The 22926-nt window shown below is 37.0% G+C and overlaps 1 protein-coding gene across 2 annotated transcripts; it reads right to left on the bottom strand.

Moving 5' to 3' along the window:
* Positions 1-3979: 3979 nt before the first annotated feature.
* On the bottom strand, positions 3980-18091 carry LOC149782446 (hillarin-like). 2 transcript variants are annotated; one of them, XM_089934878.1, is made up of 5 exons: positions 17957-18091; positions 14487-14687; positions 12993-13225; positions 9248-10886; positions 3980-4194 (listed from the first exon to the last, which is right to left on the bottom strand). In XM_089934878.1, the coding sequence occupies exons 1-5, from the start codon at positions 17981-17983 to the stop codon at positions 4189-4191; spliced, it is 2106 nt and encodes a 701-aa protein (XP_089791004.1). In that variant the 5' UTR covers positions 17984-18091; the 3' UTR covers positions 3980-4188. The 2 variants fall into 2 exon arrangements, with proteins under 2 accessions (XP_089791004.1, XP_089791003.1); XM_089934877.1 differs by lacking the exon at positions 3980-4194 and having other exon boundaries at positions 8884-10886.
* Between the last annotated feature and the right edge of the window lie 4835 nt (positions 18092-22926).

Here is a 22926-nt window from a genome sequence, read left to right as displayed (position 1 = left end):
AGATGAGCCTTTGCAAAAAGTAGGATAAGATGGGCATTAGGAATAAAGAGTGGTCTCGATACAAAAATAATGGCTCCATTTAGCAAAACAAAAATAAATAAATATTCAACTTTTACCCTTTTGCTCATGCGCGAGTCAAATAGCCAATGAAAAACGATGTTTCTAACACAACTAGGCAATATGTTATTGAAACATCACCGGGGATTTGGTGTTTTTGGATCTATTCAGAAATAGCTTTCAAAATGTGTTTCCAACTCGATTTTCAGGCGAAAATGACAAAAACCTCCAGGGGTTAATGTGTTAATGAATGGTGGATGGTGCATTTAATATCATTTAGTAAACGAGGTTCATAGGATGGCAGCTACTGTAGTATTTCTGAGCATTCAGGCCACCTCGGCTATTTCTATGAAAAAAAAACTTGGTTCATATATATGGCGATGCATTTTGTTAGCTGGAAATTTCTTCGCAAGAAAGAAAGCGTACTCTATTCGGACCACATCGGTTATTTTTATTATTAGATTGACCGTTTGATTGACAGAGAAGTTACTAATAATAAAAAATTAGATGCGTTTGGAACTTCTCCATCAACCTTTGTTTTGGAAATAACGGAGGTGATCCGTACGGACATAGATTACCAGTTATGATAGGTACGATTGATCTTAAAATTATAAATGTATCTCTAAGCAATCAGAACATCACTTGGCCATTTCCATCAAGTACAAAAATAGCTTCACATGACTAAGACGTTTTGGGATATTCCGAATGAATACTAATGTGCTTTTCCTGTCGTTAACTGATATACCCTAGCATGTTTTATTGGAATAATGGTATAATGCCCTAAACAGATCCCTGTCGTCAGGCAATGGGAACTCAAGAATGAAGCATGTCATGTACTTAAACTCGATTACTTCGAAAAGAAAAATTCTTACACAGATTAAATGATGTGATGCTTCCATTTTCTCAGCCTTTGTAAGACAAATCTGTGAGCATTTCAGAGAAGTGTTTGCAGGATAACTGAGTAAAACCTGAACTGTGATGCATATTACATGTATTTTAATCCACTCTTTGGATAATAATTGATGATATTTGTATCTGTATCATCTATGAAGAATGAAAGTCTAATTGTATGAAAGACATGGGATACATTTTCTGCTCCAAAAGTCTAACTGTATGATGAACATGGACTACATAATGTACTCTGAAAGTTGAAGTGGAGGATGGACATGGACTACATAATGTACTCTGACAGTCTAACTGTATGATGGACATGGACTACATTATGTGGTCTGAAAGTCTAACTGTATGATGGACATGTACTATGGTACATTATGTGCTCTGAAAGTCTAAGTGTATGATGGATATGGACTAAGGTACATTATGTGCTCTGAAAGTGATGGATATGGACTATGGTACACTATTTGCTCTGAAAGTCTAAGTGTGTGATGGATATGGACCATGGTACATTATGTGCTCAGAAAGTCTAAGTGTATGATGGACATGGACTACATTATGTGCTCTGAACGTCTAAGTGTATGGACATGGAATACGTTACATTATGTGCTCTGAAAGTCTAACTGTATGATGGACTTGGACTATGGTACATTATGTGCTCAGAAAGTCTAAGTGTATGATGGATATGGACTACATTATGTGCTCTGAAAGTCTAACTGTATGATGGACTTGGACTATGGTACATTATGTGCTCTGAAAGTCTAACTGTATGATGGACTTGGACTATGGTACATTATGTGCTCAGAAAGTCTAAGTGTATGATGGACATGGACTACATTATGTGCTCTGAAAGTCTAACTATATGGACATGGAATACGTTACATTATGTGCTTAGAAAGTCTAAGTGTATGATGGATATCGACTGTGGTACATTATGTGCTCTGAAAGTCAGTCATGGACATGGACTACATTATGTACTCTGAAAGACTATGTGTATGATGGACATGGACTATGGTACATAATGTACTCTGAAAGACTATGTGTATGATGGACATGGACTACATTATGTGCTCTGAAAGACTATGTGTATGATGAACATGGACTACATAATGTACTCTGAAAGAATATGTGTATTATAAACATGGACTATATAATGTACTCTGAAAGTCTAAGTGTATGATGAACATGGACTCCATAATGTACTCTGAAAGTCTAAGTGTATGATGAACATGGACTCCATAATGTACTCTGAAAGTCTAAGTGTATGATGAACATGGACTACATATTGTACTCTGAAAGTCTATGTGTATGATGAACATGGACTCCATAATGTACTCTGAAAGTCTAAGTGTATGATGAACATGGACTCCATAATGTACTCTGAAAGTCTAAGTGTATGATGGACATGGACTACATAATCTACTCTGAAAGTCTAAGTGTATGATGGACATGGACTACATAATGTACTCTGAAAGTCTAAGTGTATGATGAACAATGACTACATAATGTACTCTGAAAGTCTAAGTGTATGATGAACAATGACTACATAATGTACTCTGAAAGTCTATGTGTATGATGGACATGGACTACATTATGTACTCTGAAAGTCTATGTGTATGATGGACATGGACTACATAATGTACTCTGAAAGTCTATGTGTATGATGGACATGGACTACATAATGTACTCTGAAAGTCTAAGTGTATGATGAACATGGACTACATAATGTACTCTGAAAGTCTATTTGTATGATGGACATGGACTACATAATGTACTCTGAAAGTCTAAGTGTATGATGAACATGGACTACATAATGTACTCTGAAAGTCTAAGTGTATGATGGACATGGACTACATAATCTACTCTGAAAGTCTATGTGTATGATGGACATGGACTACATAATGTACTCTGAAAGTCTAAGTGTATGATGAACATGGACTACATAATGTACTCTGAAAGTCTATATGTATGATGGACATGGACTACATAATGTACTCTGAACGTCTATGTGTATGATGGACATGGACTACATAATGTACTCTGAAAGTCTAAGTGTATGATGGACATGGACTACATAATGTACTCTGAAAGTCTAAGTGTATGATGAACATGGACTACATAATGTACTCTGAAAGTCGAAGTGTATGATGAACATGGACTCCATAATCTACTCTGAACGTCTATGTGTATGATGGACATGGACTACATAATGTACTCTGAAAGTCTAAGTGTATGATGAACATGGACTACATAATGTACTCTGAAAGTCTATGTGTATGATGGACATGGACTACATAATGTACTCTGAACGTCTATGTGTATGATGGACATGGACTACATTATGTACTCTGAAAGTCTATGTGTATGATGAACATGGACTCCATAATGTACTCTGAACGTCTATGTGTATTATAAACATGGACTACATAATGTACTCTGAAAGTCTAAGTGTATGATGAACATGGACTACATAATGTACTCTGAAAGTCGAAGTGTATGATGAACATGGACTACATAATGTATTCTGAAAGTCTATGTGTATGATGGACATGGACTACATAATGTACTCTGAACGTCTATGTGTATGATGGACATGGACTACATAATGTACTCTGAAAGTCTATGTGTATGATGGACATGGACTACATAATGTACTCTGAACGTCTATGTGTATGATGGACATGGACTACATAATCTACTCTGAAAGTCTATGTGTATGATGAACATGGACTACATAATGTACTCTGAACGTCTATGTGTATGATGGACATGGACTACATAATGTACTCTGAAAGACTATGTGTATGATGAACATGGACTACATAATGTACTCTGAAAGACTAAGTGTATGATGGACATGGACTACATAATGTACTCCGGAACTCTTACATGTATTAAGAAAGAAACTTTTCTGTACGGTGCAATAAATGATTTTAAAACTTTCTTGTAAGTTAGTTTCAAGTTGTTTCCTTTATCAAAGATGACATCAAGGGCAATTTTCCTGGATTTTATAAATATGTGACAGCAATGAAAAATGTTAGCCGCATTTAATTTCGAGGAAAAATAACGTCCATGTGAAGCTCATAATAGTGAAGAAAAAAAAAAGAACAATATCTGTACGGAAAAGTTTTTTTCTCCAACTCTACCCGTCCATGACATACTACATGGCATGATGGAAAAATATGAAACGCTTCGGCGACTTTCAGGCATCTTGTGTTTATCCAGGGCTCCTCTACTTCATACCTAAGAAAATAGAAAAAAATAAAACGTTCAGACATGTGTTCCAAACAAAAGAGAAATCATTAGGTACAGACATATAGACATACATAGATCCACTAAATGAACTGAAAGAGAGAAATAAAAATGCAAATAGCTAACAAGGAGGACATGTCGCAAGAGGCGTGACTGATGGTGTCACTCAAGTCTTACACTTGCCTCTCTTGGCCAAGACGGGGCCGCGGACAGGTTAGGACAACTAGGACCAAATTCCGGCTGTCCACAACGGTCAGGAGCCCACCGCCATCACAATTTGTAATTCATAGGGGCCTACAAGAGAATTTTTCCTAGGCCAGAAATCTTGTCCGCGGCCCTGAGCCAGGGTCCAGTTTCACTATGTAGATTAGGAAAGAAGTCATTAATAAGACGTATCTTAAGAAAGAGTTCGTTGGAAATAAATCTTTTCTAAGACTGCTTTACTAAAGTGTCTTAATTTTAAACCGCCCTAAGATCGTTCCTAACTTTATGAAAGGTCGAGAGGTGTTTTAAGATAGTATTCAACATGTTTTCAGCCCTCACATGGCCTTTGATTTGATGTAAACTAGTTACAGATAGTGTGAATGTGACAACCAGAATTTAAAAACAAGCAATACAAGTCTGTGATAACAGATGTGATACAAATTTTCTTTATGAGAAATATAACAAGGGTCCTTCAATGGGACTCATGTCGGTCTACTAGGCGAAACGAATTCCAGTAATTCAAGGCAAAAGACAATTTCTTCCCTTTAACTGCTGATTGTTGAAACCAGCTATGTTACTCTATAGCAATAATAAGATTTTCAAATTAGTTTCTGCAGTGGAGATATTGGATATCAGATTGACAGCATTTTCATTTAAGACAAACAATACATGATATGACGGGGACACAATCCCAATATATCCAGCCACCTAGAAAAAGTAGCGATACGATTTTCTTGATGACCATTGCGACAGCCATATTGAAAGTCAGATCGACACCATTTTCATTTTAATAAACTAGTCATCATGAAAATTCTCTCAGCGAAATTCCCATGCTGATATGACCATTCATTCAGGAGTAGTGATAAGATTCTCAAAATGGCCACAGTAGCAGCCATATTGGATGTCTGAGCAGCACCACTTTCCTTTAGACCACCTAGACATGATAGGAAGTCGTTTAGTACAAAACCATGTTGATACGAATATCCATTCGTGAAAAGTAGTGATGACACGATTTTCAAGACAGACCCGGTGATGGACATACTGAATGTGCAAGAGGAACCATTTTCATTTAGGACCAACCATACATCACAAGAAGCCTTCTGGTAAGAACCCCTTGTGAATATGACTTTCCACTCAGGAGCTGCAGCAACAACAACATTTTTGAATATGTCTAACATGGTGGCCATACTGGACGTCAGGTCAGCACCATTTTCATTTAGAACTAACTAGACATTATAAGAAGTCTGTTAGTGAAAACTCCATGTTGATACAACCATTTATTTGTGGGGAGTTTCAAATTTTCCAAGCAGGCTCTGTATCGGTCATATTGGATGTTCAGTGACATCATATTCATTCAGGACCAACTAAACAATAAAACGAATGTGTGTGTGTGTGTGTGTGTGTGTGCAAACTTTCATGGTAATTATCCAAGTAGTTTAGGAGGAGTAGTGGTAAGAGACGTTTGCGAACGGAAGGTTGATAGCACACCATTCTGATTTAGGACCAGCTATAAAATGAATTTATGGAATTTTCATTACATACTTTGTCTGCAAATAATGTAATTCCACGTCAAATTGCCATTAACCAGATCATGCTAACCATTTACTTTAAACGTTCTGAAACCAATACTGGATAATGGAATATCCTGCTATAGGGACCATAACCTTATAGTCTTTTGTATGTGCGAACAAAAATCTTTTAAGGCTTGAATTTGATAATGAACATGCACGGATAATGAGGAGGATGTTATATGAAACTTATTTATGGTGATGTTCATGTGTTACAACATTAGTTAACATAAAGAGTAACAAAATATATCATTGACGTCTTTGTTTTAGTTGAACATTCGAGACAAATATTGAGAAGAAAATTGAAACAGTATGATATTAATATAGCCTTCAAAGCTGTGAAGGACAAACACTTTCATGTTAATGAAGCTGCAGGGAGATGTGAAATTCCTCTTCAGGCCATACAAGACAAAGGTTTGCCAAAGGTCAACCAAGAAGCAAAAATGGGAAAGGATACACTATTTGCAAGAGAAGAGGAGGAGTTCCTGGTACAATATATTTAGAAACAATCCAATTGCACCGAATCTTGGAAGACGAACGAAGGATGCGAAACTTAGCAATAATTGGCATTATAGAATTTTGCAAAGATGGAATGACAGATCAAGTGCGAAGACACCAAAATCACACAGAGTAACGATTGCAAAATGTTTACAAATGAAACAGTAAATTAATATTTTAATCAGCTCGATCGTGTCTTGTAAAGATATGACTTCAAATCCGAGCCACATCTCGTATAAAATAAAGATGAAAGCGGCTTCTAGCCTGCCCTAAGACCACCTTTAGTAATTTCTAGCAAATTCAGCAAGCTCCAGGCTGTAACACATGCGATATTCACAACAGTTACACTTACAGCCTGTGTCAGTGCTGCATGTACAACTATACCACCATATCTGCATTCACAAAATGAAAAAATGAGTACTTGTTACGGGGAGTACTGTAAAGGGAAAGGTGTATATGTGTCAGACTCCGGATGGCCGAGTAGTTCATGCAAAGGTGTGGCTATGTTAGATTCTGGATGGTCCAGCAGGTCAAGGAAATGCGTGGCTTTGTCAGAATCTAGATGGTCCAGCAGTGGAAGGGAAAATGTGTCTTTCTCAGACTAGGGAATAAACAGCAGTTCCAGGAAAGGTGTGGCAATATCAGACTCAGGATGTTCCAGCAGCTCAGGGAAAGGTGTGGCTATGTCTGACTACGGATTGTTCAGCAGCTCAGGGAAAGTTTTGGCTTTGTCAGACTGAGAATGACCCAACAGCTCAGGGAAAGGTGTGGATATGTCTGACTACGGATTGTGCAGCAGCTCAGGGAAAATTGTGGCTTTGTCAGACTGTGAATGGCCCAACTGCTCAGGGATAGGTGTGTCTATGTCAGACTCCGGATGTCCCAGCAGCTCAGGGAAAGTTGTGGTTATGTCAGACTCATGATGGTTAAGCAGCTCAGGGAAAGTTTTGGCTTAGTCAGACTACAAATGGCCCAACAACAGCTCAGGGAAAAGTGTGGCTATGTCCCTAGATGCCACCCAGTGAGCCCAGTAACATAAGATTTAATCATCTTTGTGCTACCTCCTCGTTAATTTCATATACGTTATCCGCTTGATGATGGATGCTTTTATCCCTTTAAAACTACATGTTACAATGAATGCAAGCTACTAATGTCCACGGAAAATGGCTTAATCATTACAAAATAGCAGCTATGCGAAAACGCATGTAAAGTTTATGCCAAATATGTGACCAAGCGCAATGTAATAGGTACACTTAGGAAAACAGGAATTAAGCCATTGAACAACTATCCAGTAACACCTGAATCATTCATTGCGACTCTTTCCCCAAATGAATCATATCCTCTCAAACGTTTCAAATGGAACAGATGTTTAAAACTCTTGAAAGCAAAGGTGTAAAAATCCTCTCAAAATGAATACATTTTTTGAAATAAGAAACATTAGAACCACTCTTTCCAAGGAGACCATGTCTAGGAGGAAAATCAATATCAGCAGACGACGAAAGGAATAATTTACAAGGTATGACTATCAAAAGTTTTATTTCGGATCAAAACTATGAAAAGCTACCAATGAACCAGGAAGTAGAAGCGCAATTTTTAAGACAAGAAGACATCAACAACAAAGGCAAAATGAAAAAGGAAAGACAAATAAACAAAAAGAAGTGAGCAAAGAATGGCCATCACATCCATCAACTAGATAATTAAGATCAAAAAGAAAACATGCCAGCTGATATTTACTGATGCTAAAACTGCTGTTGATGGAAACAATGATGCTGAAAACCAGAATGAACAAAACAACAATCACGTTCATGATAAAAGCAGTTGCTACATTTGTCACAAATGTTCACCTCTCGAATTTAGAAGTTGTACAAATTTAATTATTGTAAAATGGGCAGAATGTTCCAAGTAAGGTCACTGGACACATCTAAAGTTTGTTCCTCAGTAAGACTTGTACGTAGACATGATTGCTGTCAATGCATTCAATGTTCTGAATAAAACCAGAATTGTTAAAGCTGGCAAAGAAAACAAACAAGATAAATGTTTGAACTCATTCGAAAGCTATTAAGTTTGTTAAACCAAAAATAATTTGTAGTAAAATTGTAAATTAAAACGAGTGTAAATATCATACATAGTATTATATTATTCATGCTAGTCTTAAATTGTGTCATCTATATCAAGCAATAACAACATTATATATATATATATATATATATATATATATATATATATATATATATATATATATATATATATATATATATATATATGTGTGTGTGTGTGTGTGTGTGTGTGTGTGTGTGATCAAAGCATTAAAGTTTATCAAGAAATTAATATTAATTTTCTGTTTTTAATTGCACTACCGCATAATACAACATTCCACAAACGACCAGGTTTTATTAATAGTCATTCAGAATGAAGACATTTAGGGCAAGATGGTTAGGCAGCGTTGGAGTTATTTAGAGTGAAGCTATTTAAATAAAATCCTTTATAATATATTATCAGTACCATGTTTTTGATCGAAGCTCTGTATAGTATACCGTGAGTCATCCGAAGGATAACACAATAAACTACGTTTTTTTTATATTTTCTTCGCCACACGTGTTGACGAGAATAGAGCATATGTCTCTCGTCTGGAAATATGTTTAGATATTTTATATTTTTAATTGTAAAAAAATAAATATTTATCTCTTATTTGGTGTAGAATCATATATTTTGTTTTTCTCTTAAAGTACGTTCAACACTTGTTGTAATATATTGTCACCAACGGATTGTGTCACCTTTCCTCTCTTTGCTCCGGGTTTTGCGGAAGTGATCCTAGACGGATTGGTTTTTCCTCCGGCCGTCCCGTTAATCATCGAGTTGGACCTGGGCAGGGATTTGTCGTGGTTACTCAGCGACGTCGTGGTGTTTGACCTCGACAGACCGATCTGTTTTCCCGCCACCTTTTTGTCAGTCATCATGTCTGTGCTTCGCACATTTACGTTGATCGGTTTATTGGGAAGTGGGGGACTTGAGTGAACCTTTGGCCTGGTTTTCAAAGCAGGCTGCAACTTGTTTCCCTTGCCTTTTTGAAGAGCATTGCCTTTCTTTTCGTCGAGTGAGATTTCTTCCAATTCATCGTCGTCTGCCCACTCTGCTGGAAATCCCGACGATTTGGATTTTTGGTCAAGATTGATGTCAGATGTGCTTCTGACGCTACTACTCACAATGTCATCATCGACAACGTCTTCGTATACAGTGGTGAACCGACTTAAAGGTGTTGTTTCGGTCTCATAGTGTCGACGAATGTCAAACTTCATGGATTTCACTGCTAGCCCTTCTGATCCTTCCTCAAGTACTACGGGTAACATTCCACCGTTGGGGCTTGGCAAATCACTAATTAGAAGATAGTTGCAGACATTGAGTTCCGGGGTGTTTTCCTCAGATACATTTTTAGCAAACATTTTTAAAGTATACTCCCCATTTTCTGGGGCATCAATATAGAAGGTCATGATGTTTAAGTCTATTTCAAACCGATCTGAAACTCCGGTATCTTTCGGGTTGGGAATGTCACTGAAAGACGGCACCAAGCGAAAGTAAAAGCTCATATTCTTCATTTTTGCTGTATCAAGAATTTTGAATCTTATCTTCGTCTGCAAATTCTTGGCAACAATGATACCACTTGTGTAGTTAAATGGAGCCAGACCAACTTGAAAAATTTCCTTTCCCGGGCCCCAACCGATGATATCTGGAGCTGGAAACTTTTTCGGTGAAGGACTTTCAACCAAGACCTTGTATACTACAACCCAATCAAAATCCTTCAGTCGAGGATCTCCCAATTCCTTTCCGACGATTTCTAGTTTATAGGTGGAAGCCTCGGGAAATCGTACCTTGATAGATATTGAGCTTTCTGTGAGTCTGTGAATGAAAATGGGAACTTTGTTTCCACTTCCTTGCGTTAGAGCTTTGCGGGTTTGTTGCTTGCCAAAATGAGATATGAAACATTGAAACCTTTGGTTATTTCCTTTCTTATGTGGCAAACCGAAAAGAATGTCTACTTCCCCTGCTGTCGCTATGATTTCACAAAGCGGATGTGACAACACCTGCATCCCCAGATCGAAGAACCTACTCTTGAGACAAGCCATCGTCTGGAACTCAGTCAAAGACTTGGGCTTCTCTAGAAGCTGCCATTTTGGTTCGGCAGCAAAATGACTAACAATCATTTGCTGTGGATCTGTCAAGAAGTAGTTCTCGTCGACAGTTTCTGGATCGTCATCTTCACAGGCTCCCCAAAGTGTGTCCACAAACCTCCAGTGCTTGTTAATTAATACAGCGTTCCATTCACCATAATGACGCTCTTCGCTGATTTTCTGACCAACTTCGTACTTGGTTCCTTTCAAATAGCCGTGGACAATGACACATGGCAGGCCAGCATGTCTGTAAAGATACAGCACAAGTCACGTTAAAACTTCAACACCACACCACTGGTACATTGACCACACACTGATGTTATCTTAAGCTACACTATGTACAGACGTTTTCAAATGTATTAAGTTCTTACTTATTCATTTTCACCAATGTAACAAAATAATTATAATTACCTCTTTATTGACCATCATAAATCCAATAATGCATATTATGTTTCTCTCTCTCTCTCTCTCTCTCTCTCTCTCTCTCTCTCTCTCTCTCTCATTGGATATATCTTAACATTACTACAATCACTACGACGATCTATTTTGTTATAGTATTATTTGTTCGTCCGTGGAATGATGTAATAATGTACCGAACATGGATTGGTGCCTGCTGTGACAAAATGTAAACACTTCCGTTAATGAAAATATATAGAAGTTTCTTTTTAATGCAATCCAGTTCTGACAATTTTGGCACAAATTTGTTTTTCTTTTCTACCGAACATCTGTCTACCAAGATTAATATATACTAACATTTCCTTAAGGTACTTTTTGAAATTTTTAAAGTTGTAATTCTATGGTTGATACCATGTCGAAAGGATCTTGAAATCAATCGTGGTCCAAATCATGACGAGAAAAATGTATCGGGTTCTGCTTTGAATGCACTTTATGTTTTTCCTCTAAAATACGCAAAGTATTCAAAATAAATGTAATAAAATCCCCAAATAGCCAAGGTTTGAACATACTTTGTTTTTAGGAAACTTACGTATGCCTCAATATAACTACAGATAGTATCGGAAATTGAAGGATAAAGTAATCCCCGTCGGTTGCACATATTAAATCACGGTACGAGAACCTAGTGTATTGCACGTAATTGTTATTATCCCGCCAAAGAACTGACATATGGAATCGGGTTACAATTAATACTTCCAGTTCAGTACCCACGAATGTAGTTCTAGTCTATTTTTAGAACATTTTTTCCTCTCTCATTTTGGTGATGATAGAAGAGTTTTATTTATGCATTTTTGGTAGGGATTTAAAGGTAACTGTTTATTCTTGATAATATGAGCTCAGGGTGTTGTTGTCTGTATGTACTTCGGCGACAGTGCACAGTGAGTAATAAGGCCTTGGTGATGATCCGGAAGTGAAATATGTGTTCTATTTACATGCTGCTATGTTGACAGTCCAGCATCTCAAAAAAGAGCTGGTCAACCTTTGACAAGAACTTCACCGTGAAGTCATCTTTGAAGGTATTTTAGATTAACATATAATTTGCATTGATTGTCACACAATGGAAAGGTCAGTACTGAGAAACAAATGTAGAGAACATATAGCAAAATTAATTGAGTTCTATCTCCATATATAGATATCCGAACATTCGGATACACCACTATTTTCGTCGAGGTTTAAGCGAGTCTGGCTTTAAATGAAATACCGGTGTTATTCATTTCGATTTTTGAGCGTGGATTTTCTGAATGTGTTGTCACATGCTGTGTCTGATATATTTGGCAGAAAAAAAACCTGCGTAAAATAATTAGTGAACCAATTCAAATGTCACAGACTAGAAGATCGCTTTCGGATCCTGTGATTCTCGGGGAACACACACACACATGTTAAGATCGAGTGTACTTTTAAGAGATATTTGGATTTACAAGGCAGCAAAGTTTGATAGATTTACGTAATGTTATTAAAAGAACAAATTGAGCTCGATTATTTAATGACGATACCACTGTTGATAAAGCATTCCAAACTTTAACATTTACTCTTCTAAATTTGGCTAAAACTTACATCATAATAAAATAATTTCACTATTTGGCCCGATGATAAACCATGATTTACATCAGAATCTAGGCTAGACAGGCTGAGGACTAAGGTCATCAGAATAAAAAACTGAAACTAATATAAAATATGAGAAGCAGACGAATAAAAAACAACAGCTGTGAAAATGTTTATTTAAAATTGAATGACAATCTGGCTTCCCTGAAATCCCTGATTAAGAACATTATGAAACAACAAGTACATTCTTCAAAGATTTCGAACATATTACCTCCATAATGCAGACAAGCGGATCATATATTTGACACGTTATTTAAGCATTTAAAAACGAAAAAGTTAAAATTCCATTAAAACCAACCTGCACAGTTTGCTAAACACGTAGGCGTTTCGTGCCTGATTCGTTTTCATCTTCCATAGCAGGTGTAGTGGTGTCCCGGAAGTGGGCTCCGATTTTAGCTCTGGCATCTTCTCCAGCTCTAAGGTAACAAACCACCAGAAAAGGACACGGAGTTTGCACAGATCATCTCGTATCCCCTCCACTAGATGAAGGACGAAGTCTTGGGTCGCATAGGAAAGGTGTTCATTAGGCACCTATACATATAACAGATACAAAGAATGAGCTGAAATTAAGAGCTAGAGAAATAATGAATTTTAAACAATTCAGCCACTTTAAAACACACAAATAATGTGGGTTTTTTTATACGTGTATCTGTGTTGCTCTGGGTTCGACCCTGATTCCTGCACGTGCATGGGCATATGGCTACCCCTGTAGGTAACTTTTTTTTATTATTATTGAGATATCCCTGTCTCGCTCACATGCTTCTTATAGCATGTTATGTCGTAGTTTATGGTCTTAAGTGTGATGTGATTTGGATTTTTCAACGTAGCTTTGACAATTTTTCAGTCATATCGCTACGATGTCTGCAGTGTGGCAGTTTATAGTAATGTCTAGCACTGGGGCATCATGCCGCAGACATGTAGCACGATGTCCCACCCAGTCACATTATCGTGACACCAGACCGACCAGTCCTAACACTAACATCTTAATGCTGAGCGTCATGCGAGGCAACTGTTAGTAACATTTTTTAAGCGAGGCAGCTGTTAGTACCGTTTTTATTAGTCGTTGGTGTGACTCGGCCGGAGATCGAACCCACGACCCCTCGCATCCGAGGCGGACGCTCTAACCCCTAGGCCACTGGAGCGGCCGGTCTTAAGTGTACGGCTATGAATTATTAGAACTGCAAAATCGACTTTAAACTGACGGAGCGACACTTTCAGAACAATGTTTATTATATTAGTTTTCAGGTCTTTTCACCTTCATTTGTGATACATCTCTGGTTTAATAGATATGAAGATTATTGTAGATCCTAGAAGCCTGGAAAAAACTCAACATTAAAAAAAAAGTCAACCTTGAAAATAATCGGCTAGATTTTTATGGATATTTAAGCTCATTAAGGATATGAAATATATCCAGTCAAAACTACATTGTTTATAATATATATTTAATGGAAATATTCTGTCTTTGCTTGCTTAAATCTCGAAAATCAAAGCTTGTCAAGGGAGTGACCAAAACTTGGCATGGCTTCAATACTCATCGAGATAGAACTGAAAACTGGAAAGCAAACTGAAAAGTGAACCAGAATACTTAGCTATGTCGCCATTCACAAATTTGTTTATGACCTAGTTAGTTACTTTTAACGAAATGTACAGTGTTGGACTTAGGTCCTTGCTGGGGCCATATATATATATATATATATATATATATATATATATATATATATATATATATATATATATATATGCGCACACTAAGAGAGAGAGAGAGAGAGAGAAAGAGAGAGAGAAAAATCACTTTGGATGCTTTTCTCTGGACTTTCAGCATTAGAGCGTTATCAATAATTTCCAGTTTCTTCCTATTTGGAGGTTGGGGAGGCATCATAATCCCTTCCAGTTGTTCCACATTGGTGCTGTACAGTTGATACTTCTCCGAAAATGTGTAACCTTTGTTCAAAGGATAAGTGGCCAGATCTGGAATTGGAGGCCTTTTCCGCTTCTGCAAAGAAAATCACAGTGCAGCCGAAATATGTAGTTACTGGTTAGCACCTATTCACGGTTGCTCTTGATTCAGTCAGTGTGTGTGTGTGTGTGTGTGTGTGTGTGTGTTACTAGTGGCTTTATCTCGGGCTCGACGATTTATTTTAGTGTTCTGTTCCCCCACGACTGATACACAAAGAAGAAACCGATGAGCACTTAACCCATGATGTATTACGGGCGCTAAACTCTTTGCCCTTTGATCGTACAGATTGCAGTCTATTTGTTGCTTTTACCTGTGCCGTATTAAAACCTTCTGGTGTTTATTTTACACGATACAAAATTTACAGCAAAATTGCGATTTATGCGAGCGTGAACTATTCATTCTTGGGAGTGTCATTAGTGTCCTGTAGCAATGCACAAGACCCATCTTGTCGCAACCAATGGGAACATGTTTAACATACAACGTCATCTCAATGATTTGGTAAATTAACTAGTATAACATAATTGCAAAGAGCAGAAAAAAGGTTAAAGACTGGCAATGCTGAAAATTGTTAACTTCGCTGAATAACATGATGAGAAATTCTACGTTTTCGCTTTCGCAAATGAATAAACTATTCAGTTTACTTGCATTCGTTATTATACACAGCAGTTTAGATTTGTAATTTTAAAATGCATACCCAATGCTTTTTTTTTGCAAATATTTATAATTATACTTTTTTAAAAAAATAGTGGTTTAGTCCATTTTGGTCGCTTTCCAAATACGGAATCTCGAATAATCGTGGCTCGCAGTTTTGAAATTTTGAGATGGCAGGCTGGAGAAGGCACTTGCGGGATAAAGCAAATCATTCGAGTTATGCCAAGTGATTTTTGGTTGATTAACGAATATACTGTAATTGATGGGAAAATCCTGGAAAGCAAATCATTCGAGTTATGCCAAGTGATGTTTGATTAATGCATTTACTGTATTACAAGCAAAACATTCGAGCTATGCCAAGTGATTTATGGCTGATTAACGAATATACTGTAATTACAAGCAAATCATTCGAGTAATGCCAAGTGATGTTTGATTAATGAATTTACTGTAATTGCAAGCAAAACATTTAAGTTATGCCAAGTGATTTATGGCTAATTAACGAATATACTGTAATTACAAGCAAATCATTCGAAGTATGCCAAGTGATGTTTGATTAATGGATTTATTGTAATTGCAAGCAAAACATTCGAGTTATGCCAAGTGATTTATGGTTGATTAACGAATATACTATAATTGCTAGGAAAATCCTGGAAACGAAATCAGCATTTATTTCAAAAGATCCAATCATCTCACCGAATTTCATTTCTTGAGAGAAATATAAATACACTCCTCAAACTGCGTTTCCTGAGAGCCATATAATAATACACCTCGAACTGCATTTCCTGAGATGCGTATAATAATACTCCTCGAACTACCTTTCGTGGGAGCCATATAAATATACTCATGTAACTGCGTTTCCTGAGAGCCATATCAATATACTATTCGAAATATGTTTACTCAGAGCCATATAAATATACTATGTAAACTGAGTTTCCTGAGATCCATATAAATATACTCGTCGAACTGCATTTTATGAGATCCATATACTATAATATTTGAACAGCGTTTACTCAAAGCCATATAAATATACTCCTCGAACTGCATTTCCTGAGAGCCATATAGATGTACTCCTCCAACTGCATTTCCTGAGAGCCATATAGATGTACTCCTCGAACTGCATTTTCTGAGATCCATATAATATACTATTCGAACTATAGTGCCTGAGAGACATATAAATACACTATTCGAACAGCGTTTCCTGAGATCCATATAAATATACTATTTCAACTGCATTTCCTGAGATCCATATAACTACACTATGCTATCAGCGTTTCCTGAGATCCATATAAATATACTATTCGAACACTGTTTCCTGACATCCATATAAATATACTCCTCAAACTGCATTTCATGAGATCCATATAAATATACTATTCGTACTGCGTTTCCGAGATCCATATAAATATACTATTTGAACTGCATTTTATGAGAACCATATAAATATACTATTTGAACTGCATTTCCTGAGATCCATATAAATATACTATTTGAACTGCATTTCCTGAGATCCATATAAATATACTATTTGAACTGCTTTTCCTGAGATCCATATAAATATACTATTTGAACTGCATTTCCTGAGATCCATATAAATATACTATTTGAACTGCATTTCCTGAGATCCATATAAATATACTATTTGAAGTGCATTTTATGAGAACTATGTAAATATACTATTCGAACTGCGTTTCTTGAAAGCTATTTACATATACACCTCAAACTGACTTTCGTGAGTGCCACGGAAGAATACTGGTTGGTATGAGTATTCAGTATAGTCGGCAAAAAGTCTATCGCATGAGTATTCAGTATAGTCGGCAAAAAGTCTATCGCATAAGTATTCAGTATAGTTGGCAATAGGTCTATCGCATGGGTATTCAGTATAGTTGACAATATGTCTATCGTATGAGTGAGTATTCAGTATAGTTAGCAATAAGTCTGTGTTACAACTATTCAGTATAGTTGGCAATAAGGCTTTGGTACGAGTATTCAGTATAGTTGGCAATAAGTATACGGTACAAGTATTAAATATAGTTGGCAATAAATCTATGGTACGAGTATTCAGCACCATAGTTGGCAATATGTCCATCGTATGAGTATTTAGTATAGTTGGCAATAAGGATATGGTATAAGTATTCAGTATAACTGGCAATAATGCTATGGTACGAGTATTCAACATATTTGGTAATAAGAATATGGTACGAGTATTCGATTTAGTTGGCAGTAAGTCTATGGTACCATTTTTCAGTATAGTTGGCAATAAGGCTATGGTATAAGTATTCAGTATAGTTGCCAATAATGCTATGGTACGAGTATTCAGTATAAGTCTATGCTATGGTACGAGTATTCAGTATAGTTGGCAATAAGTCTTTGGTACGAGTATTCAGTAGAGTTGGAAATAATTCGCCGTATCTTTGCTCTGCTATACTACTGATGTAGCTCTGAACATAATATTCCCAACCCCATTAAACTTATACCCTTGTGGAATTAAAATTAGTTTTATCATTAAAAATATAAAAATTTAATTTAAAAAAAATGTTAAAATTGAATTAATTTACCATCAGCAACAAACATGTTCATCACATCATAAAAATGTGAGAGACGATATCCCCCCTCCAAAAATGTATAAATCAAGATTCTACCAGGGTCATACTTACAAATAGTTTTGTTACAACGAGTCCCATTTCCTGTCATTTAGTGCTTGATCGTTTCATTAGTTACTGGCCTGCAAGAATACATCCTGAAGAACTTGACATTCTTGATTTTAAAAGCCTTTATAAGCAAAAACAAAGCAAAATTTGGGAAACCATAAATGAAAGGTTCAGTATGTCTTCCATTTAAGTGAGGTCAGAGACAGGGTTTTAGTTAAGACAGGAAAATGCAATAAAATTGGAAAGTTGCAGTTTCATAAGAAATAAAAATATAAAATTAGTCCTGCGAACATCTTTTATTTGTTAGTATTAAAAAAAAAATTATACTTGATTTCCATGTTATGTTATTTTATTACAGTATAATAAATGTTATATCCACCCTTGAGGCCCTTTCATGTTCTCCACGTCAGAAATGTTTGTTAATCTCACATTGTTTCAAACCATTGTACTAGATATTTAAATCCCAAAATAGACCATATCGCTTACACCTAGTTTCAAACAGCAGATTGTTGGACAGCAATAACTGTGTCTCCTTTGTCCATGTTCAAGGTCATTAATTTAGTAAAATAAATTCAATTGTCGAACGTGCTCGTGTTACGGTATAACTTTTGACTTTTAAATTCGTTCACCCGTTCGAAAATCAGTGCGTGTTACGATTGGATCTTTGACCTTTATATTTAAAAAACAAAAACCATATTTTGCTAAATGTTTCCACAATTTGGGCAAGAGTCTGTTAACATTCGAAAGCCATTTTCATCGAAGAAGAAAACAAAATAGGCTCGATTCTAGGTCCTTGAGTCTGTTCTTTGATTCCTTTCAGCGTATTAAAATGCAGTAAAGTGGTGGTATATATAGACTATATACATTTATGTATTTACTATATAAAATTTATATTCTCAGGTAAGTAAAATGTACTTTAATTTCTGGGAGTATTGGGCATTATACCTTGTGATTGAAGTATGTATGTATGTATGTATGTATGTATGTACGTACATGTATGTATACATGCATGTATGTATGACTGACTGACTTTCTTTATTTCCTCTTCAGAAGAGATTTCATTCAGTTAAATTTTCGTTAGTACAGAAAAGGTAGGAACATAGCTTGACATTAATGGACTTACAGTACACTATATATATATATATATATATATATATATATATATATATATATATATATATGTATGTATATAAAAGTAAAGAAAAAGCAATATCTAAGCACATGAGTGAGAGAACTCATTGCAAACGAGATATATACGCAACACAGATTAAGAGAGGAAAGTAAAGGAATTGGAATTATTTACATTCGACTCGAACGATTTAAATGGATTATCGTGTTCTCTCTCACTTAGAACACCTGTAAATAATTTATATGATAGAAATGAAATGGGTCCATTTCCCTAATATACTGAACAAGCATAATATCAGATATCGTTTTCAAGTTCATTTGTTCTTCCGTACATTGTGTCTATTCCATAAGCCAACACACACATGAATGCCTGCCATGATTGATCATCCATACAATCAAAGATGTTCACTCTTTTGCCCAAAAGTGAAGTAATGAGTCATTGTCCTGACCAAAAAGCCAGTGCGAGTCTAGAATGTCCATTGCATCTATTAGTTTTTCAAACAAAGCATTACGTTCGTCGTTTAGGGCTTGGCAGTATAGTAACATATGCTTGGCTCTGTCTGTAGTTAACCTTTTGCAGAGTTTACATTTATATTCATTCTCTGTTGAAATTGAACACATAGTTAAATAGGCAATGTTAGCGAAAGTCCAAGTTTTATTAGGAAAACATTTACCAAGCTTCCAGACAGCAAGTGGTTGAAGATTAGTATGGACACTTGCATACTATAAAAGTTCAGGTCTCATTTCAAGTTTAGATCTCCACAATGATTCTTCGCAGCAGTGAACTGCCGTTTCAGTATTCCTCCTCCAGACTCGGGACAGAATATAGGGTGTTCACGTATAGGTGGAAGAAACCGCCAAGCTGGTATTTCAAAAGAACACGATATATATCTTTAACAAAACCAACGCTCTCGCTCTCGTATGTATATATGTGTGCATGTATATTTAACAGCCTGACAATTTAAATGGATCATAGATTTTTTTGTATGCATTATAGGGATTCTGCTTTATACTTTCGGGAATGCGGACATGATCGAAAATATATTGCCATATCGCTTTCTAAAATTCTGACTTTTGCTTTAAAAAATTCAAAATTTACCTTGTCATTTAAAACAGCAGTTTGAGGGATCAGTTGTCTTCCACAACTGCAGACAAAACTACATACTTTTGGGTACACTTTATGTTGCCATCCGTATGTATGCATGACTGTATTGTTAGTGAGAATGTAAATGAGGAATATTGTATGCGGTTTCGATTTGCCTATTAATATCAATCGATACAGTGTGTGCGAATTTCAATTTGATCGACAAGTTTTCAAACATGAAGCCATGTATTGTAATCAACAATCGTATGATATAATCAGCGTATGCTTTTTGAAATCGTGGTAGTGCAATTGGCAGATTGTCTGACTCTTAATCCATCAGTCGCAGGTTTGATACTCACCAGGCGTATCCCGGGTTGCCTACCTCCGTGTGACTTTGGAAAAGCCGCTCACCCCTATCTCCTACGCATGAATATGCTGAAAACAAATCGCTAAAACCAGTCAACAAATCAAAAAACAACTTAGGAGAAATCAAAGAGATTCAATGAACAACATCGTGGAAGTCCGATGCTGATAAAAACCACATTTCCACCTACCCCACCTAATACTCCTACAAAAAATGGAGATGGAGACCATGGAGCATATGCCCATTTTTCTTTTATACGTTTAATTTCGATTTCTACTCCACACCAACCCCAGGAATAATAGTAATATGTGCTATTCGTGGGTCAAACAAAATTTAATATTACGCTGTAGGTTTACATTGGTGGCTTTACTGGATCAAACGGGAATTTAATATTCTACTTTCGATTTTACTTAGTTTTTCTTTATTCTCGGATCAAAGAAACAACCAGGCAATGTAAAACACATTGGGGTTTATAAATGAGTGGTTCTTGTGTACAATATTGTGTGTGTGTGTGTGTGTGTGTGTGTGTGTGTGTGTGTGTGTGAAAGTGAATAAACGCGATTAAAGCTCAGGATGGAAAATAATCTTAAGGTAATGCCCCATACACCTGGTCAGGTTGTAGGGGAACATGTAAAATCCTGACCACTTATGTTCATAAAAAATTTATACACAATAAAAGAAAACAAAAAGAAACAATATTTGAACAACACTGTATTTACATTCAGCAGTTTGCCGATGTTCAGGTGACCATTTAACTGAGAATCGTTGTGGCGTTTCAGATGGTAGCAGAGCGTGCTGCCCAAGAACGTGTTAAAACATCTCAGTCCGTCTCGCATTCACGACAGGGTCAATTCCAGACAATATACAGAACGAGAAATTTAATGAAACTTCTCCGTCGGCACCCGAAATTATTCTCGCGCTTACATGATGCTGATAGAAACCATGCGGAAGTACCAGGACGTGGACACGGGCACGCAGGTTTCGATGTACGATTTCACTAACTTGTATCCCATGTCCCACTTGATGCCTCCAAACATTCCAAGCGTCTCAAAGACTCCCACACCGACATCGAAATCCGATGGACTATTGTCAATCCAGTCGTTCGTTACGTCTGTTACGCGCTGATGATCTCGGACCGATTCGTGACTTTGGACGTGCTCAATGGAAAATTGAATATCCATGTGCATCCCATAAAATAAAGAGAATTGCTCAACGCAGATAAAAGCATCCACACGGCGAAGGCTCGATTGCCAGTGCGATCGTTCCCTTCGTCAAGACCATAGTGCCCAAGCTGTTGTCGTCGGTTCCTGCTCCGTTTGGGCGTTACCTGAGTTACCCTAAAAGCGGTCATGGGCAGCGGTGTCGGAAGACGTGCCATCATGACATCACCCATGGGTTACGCCAATCGAAGCTACCACAAAAGACCCCCCCCCCAAAAAAAAAAAAAATATAAAAAAATAAATAAATTAAATAATATTAGCATTTAATATAATTCCATGTCGTATGTTCCAGTAGATTTAACGCTGTCACCTCAGCAAAAGAAAAGTATCGCTATGGCAGCCACGCATTAAAAGGTCTATATCGATCAGGCTTAAGGCTTAAGGCATCTGAGCTCACAGGACCGAATCGACTCATGCTGACGCATCGCCAAGCCACCTCAGTTCCCCATAATTTTTTCTGAACTTGTCGGCGTCTCAGCTATCCAAAACAAGGAGGATTCATCGGAACCGTGTTAGTGGGTATCTTTGGAACGTTACTGCCAGGATTCCTCAGTTTCGGTCGTGGACTCGAACTTCCTGGAACCACACGTGGCAGGGAATTTCCGCAGAGGAAAAAAAGGTTTTTACGCCAACATCGATATCAAACAAATATTAGGCCCACACACTGACAATTTCAGAGGAGTCTTTTCTTAGGATCAACTTCCTGAACACATCACTTGCGACGAAATCTGCCTGATTGACCTGCAAAATTATTACGATGGACACGGCACTTATTGGGTAGCCTTCGTCAACAATCCACGTGACAGCGACGTCGAGTATTTTGACTCATTTGGTTTACCTCTTCCTAATGAAGCCGTGCGTTCTTTCCAACCAGCACACAAAGGAGCCGTGTACAACTAGTTACAGCTTCAAGACGTCAACGATAGCACGTGTGGATCGTACTGCATCGATTACATCCAACGTAGGCGCAAAGGGAAATCACCCACCGAGACGATTATCACTGATTTAACAAGCGGTCATCACTGTCGGAAATAAACGTTTAGGGCAAGAAATGCTGTCAAAATAGTATATGCTATAACACATCAACATGAACTCATGTGGTGCCTAAAGTGCAAACCCATCGTGGAGAGTATCGATCCCGTCGAGGTGGTTATCAAATCATCGCCTCGTGATCAAATCA

The sequence above is a fragment of the Sinohyriopsis cumingii genome, chromosome 15 (genome assembly GCF_028554795.1).
Source record: "Sinohyriopsis cumingii isolate HCF-2022 chromosome 15, ASM2855479v2, whole genome shotgun sequence".
NCBI classification, from domain to species: domain Eukaryota; kingdom Metazoa; phylum Mollusca; class Bivalvia; order Unionida; family Unionidae; genus Sinohyriopsis; species Sinohyriopsis cumingii.
Note: the sequence above shows the minus strand (reverse complement) of the source record. Positions and strands in the feature narration are given on the sequence as shown.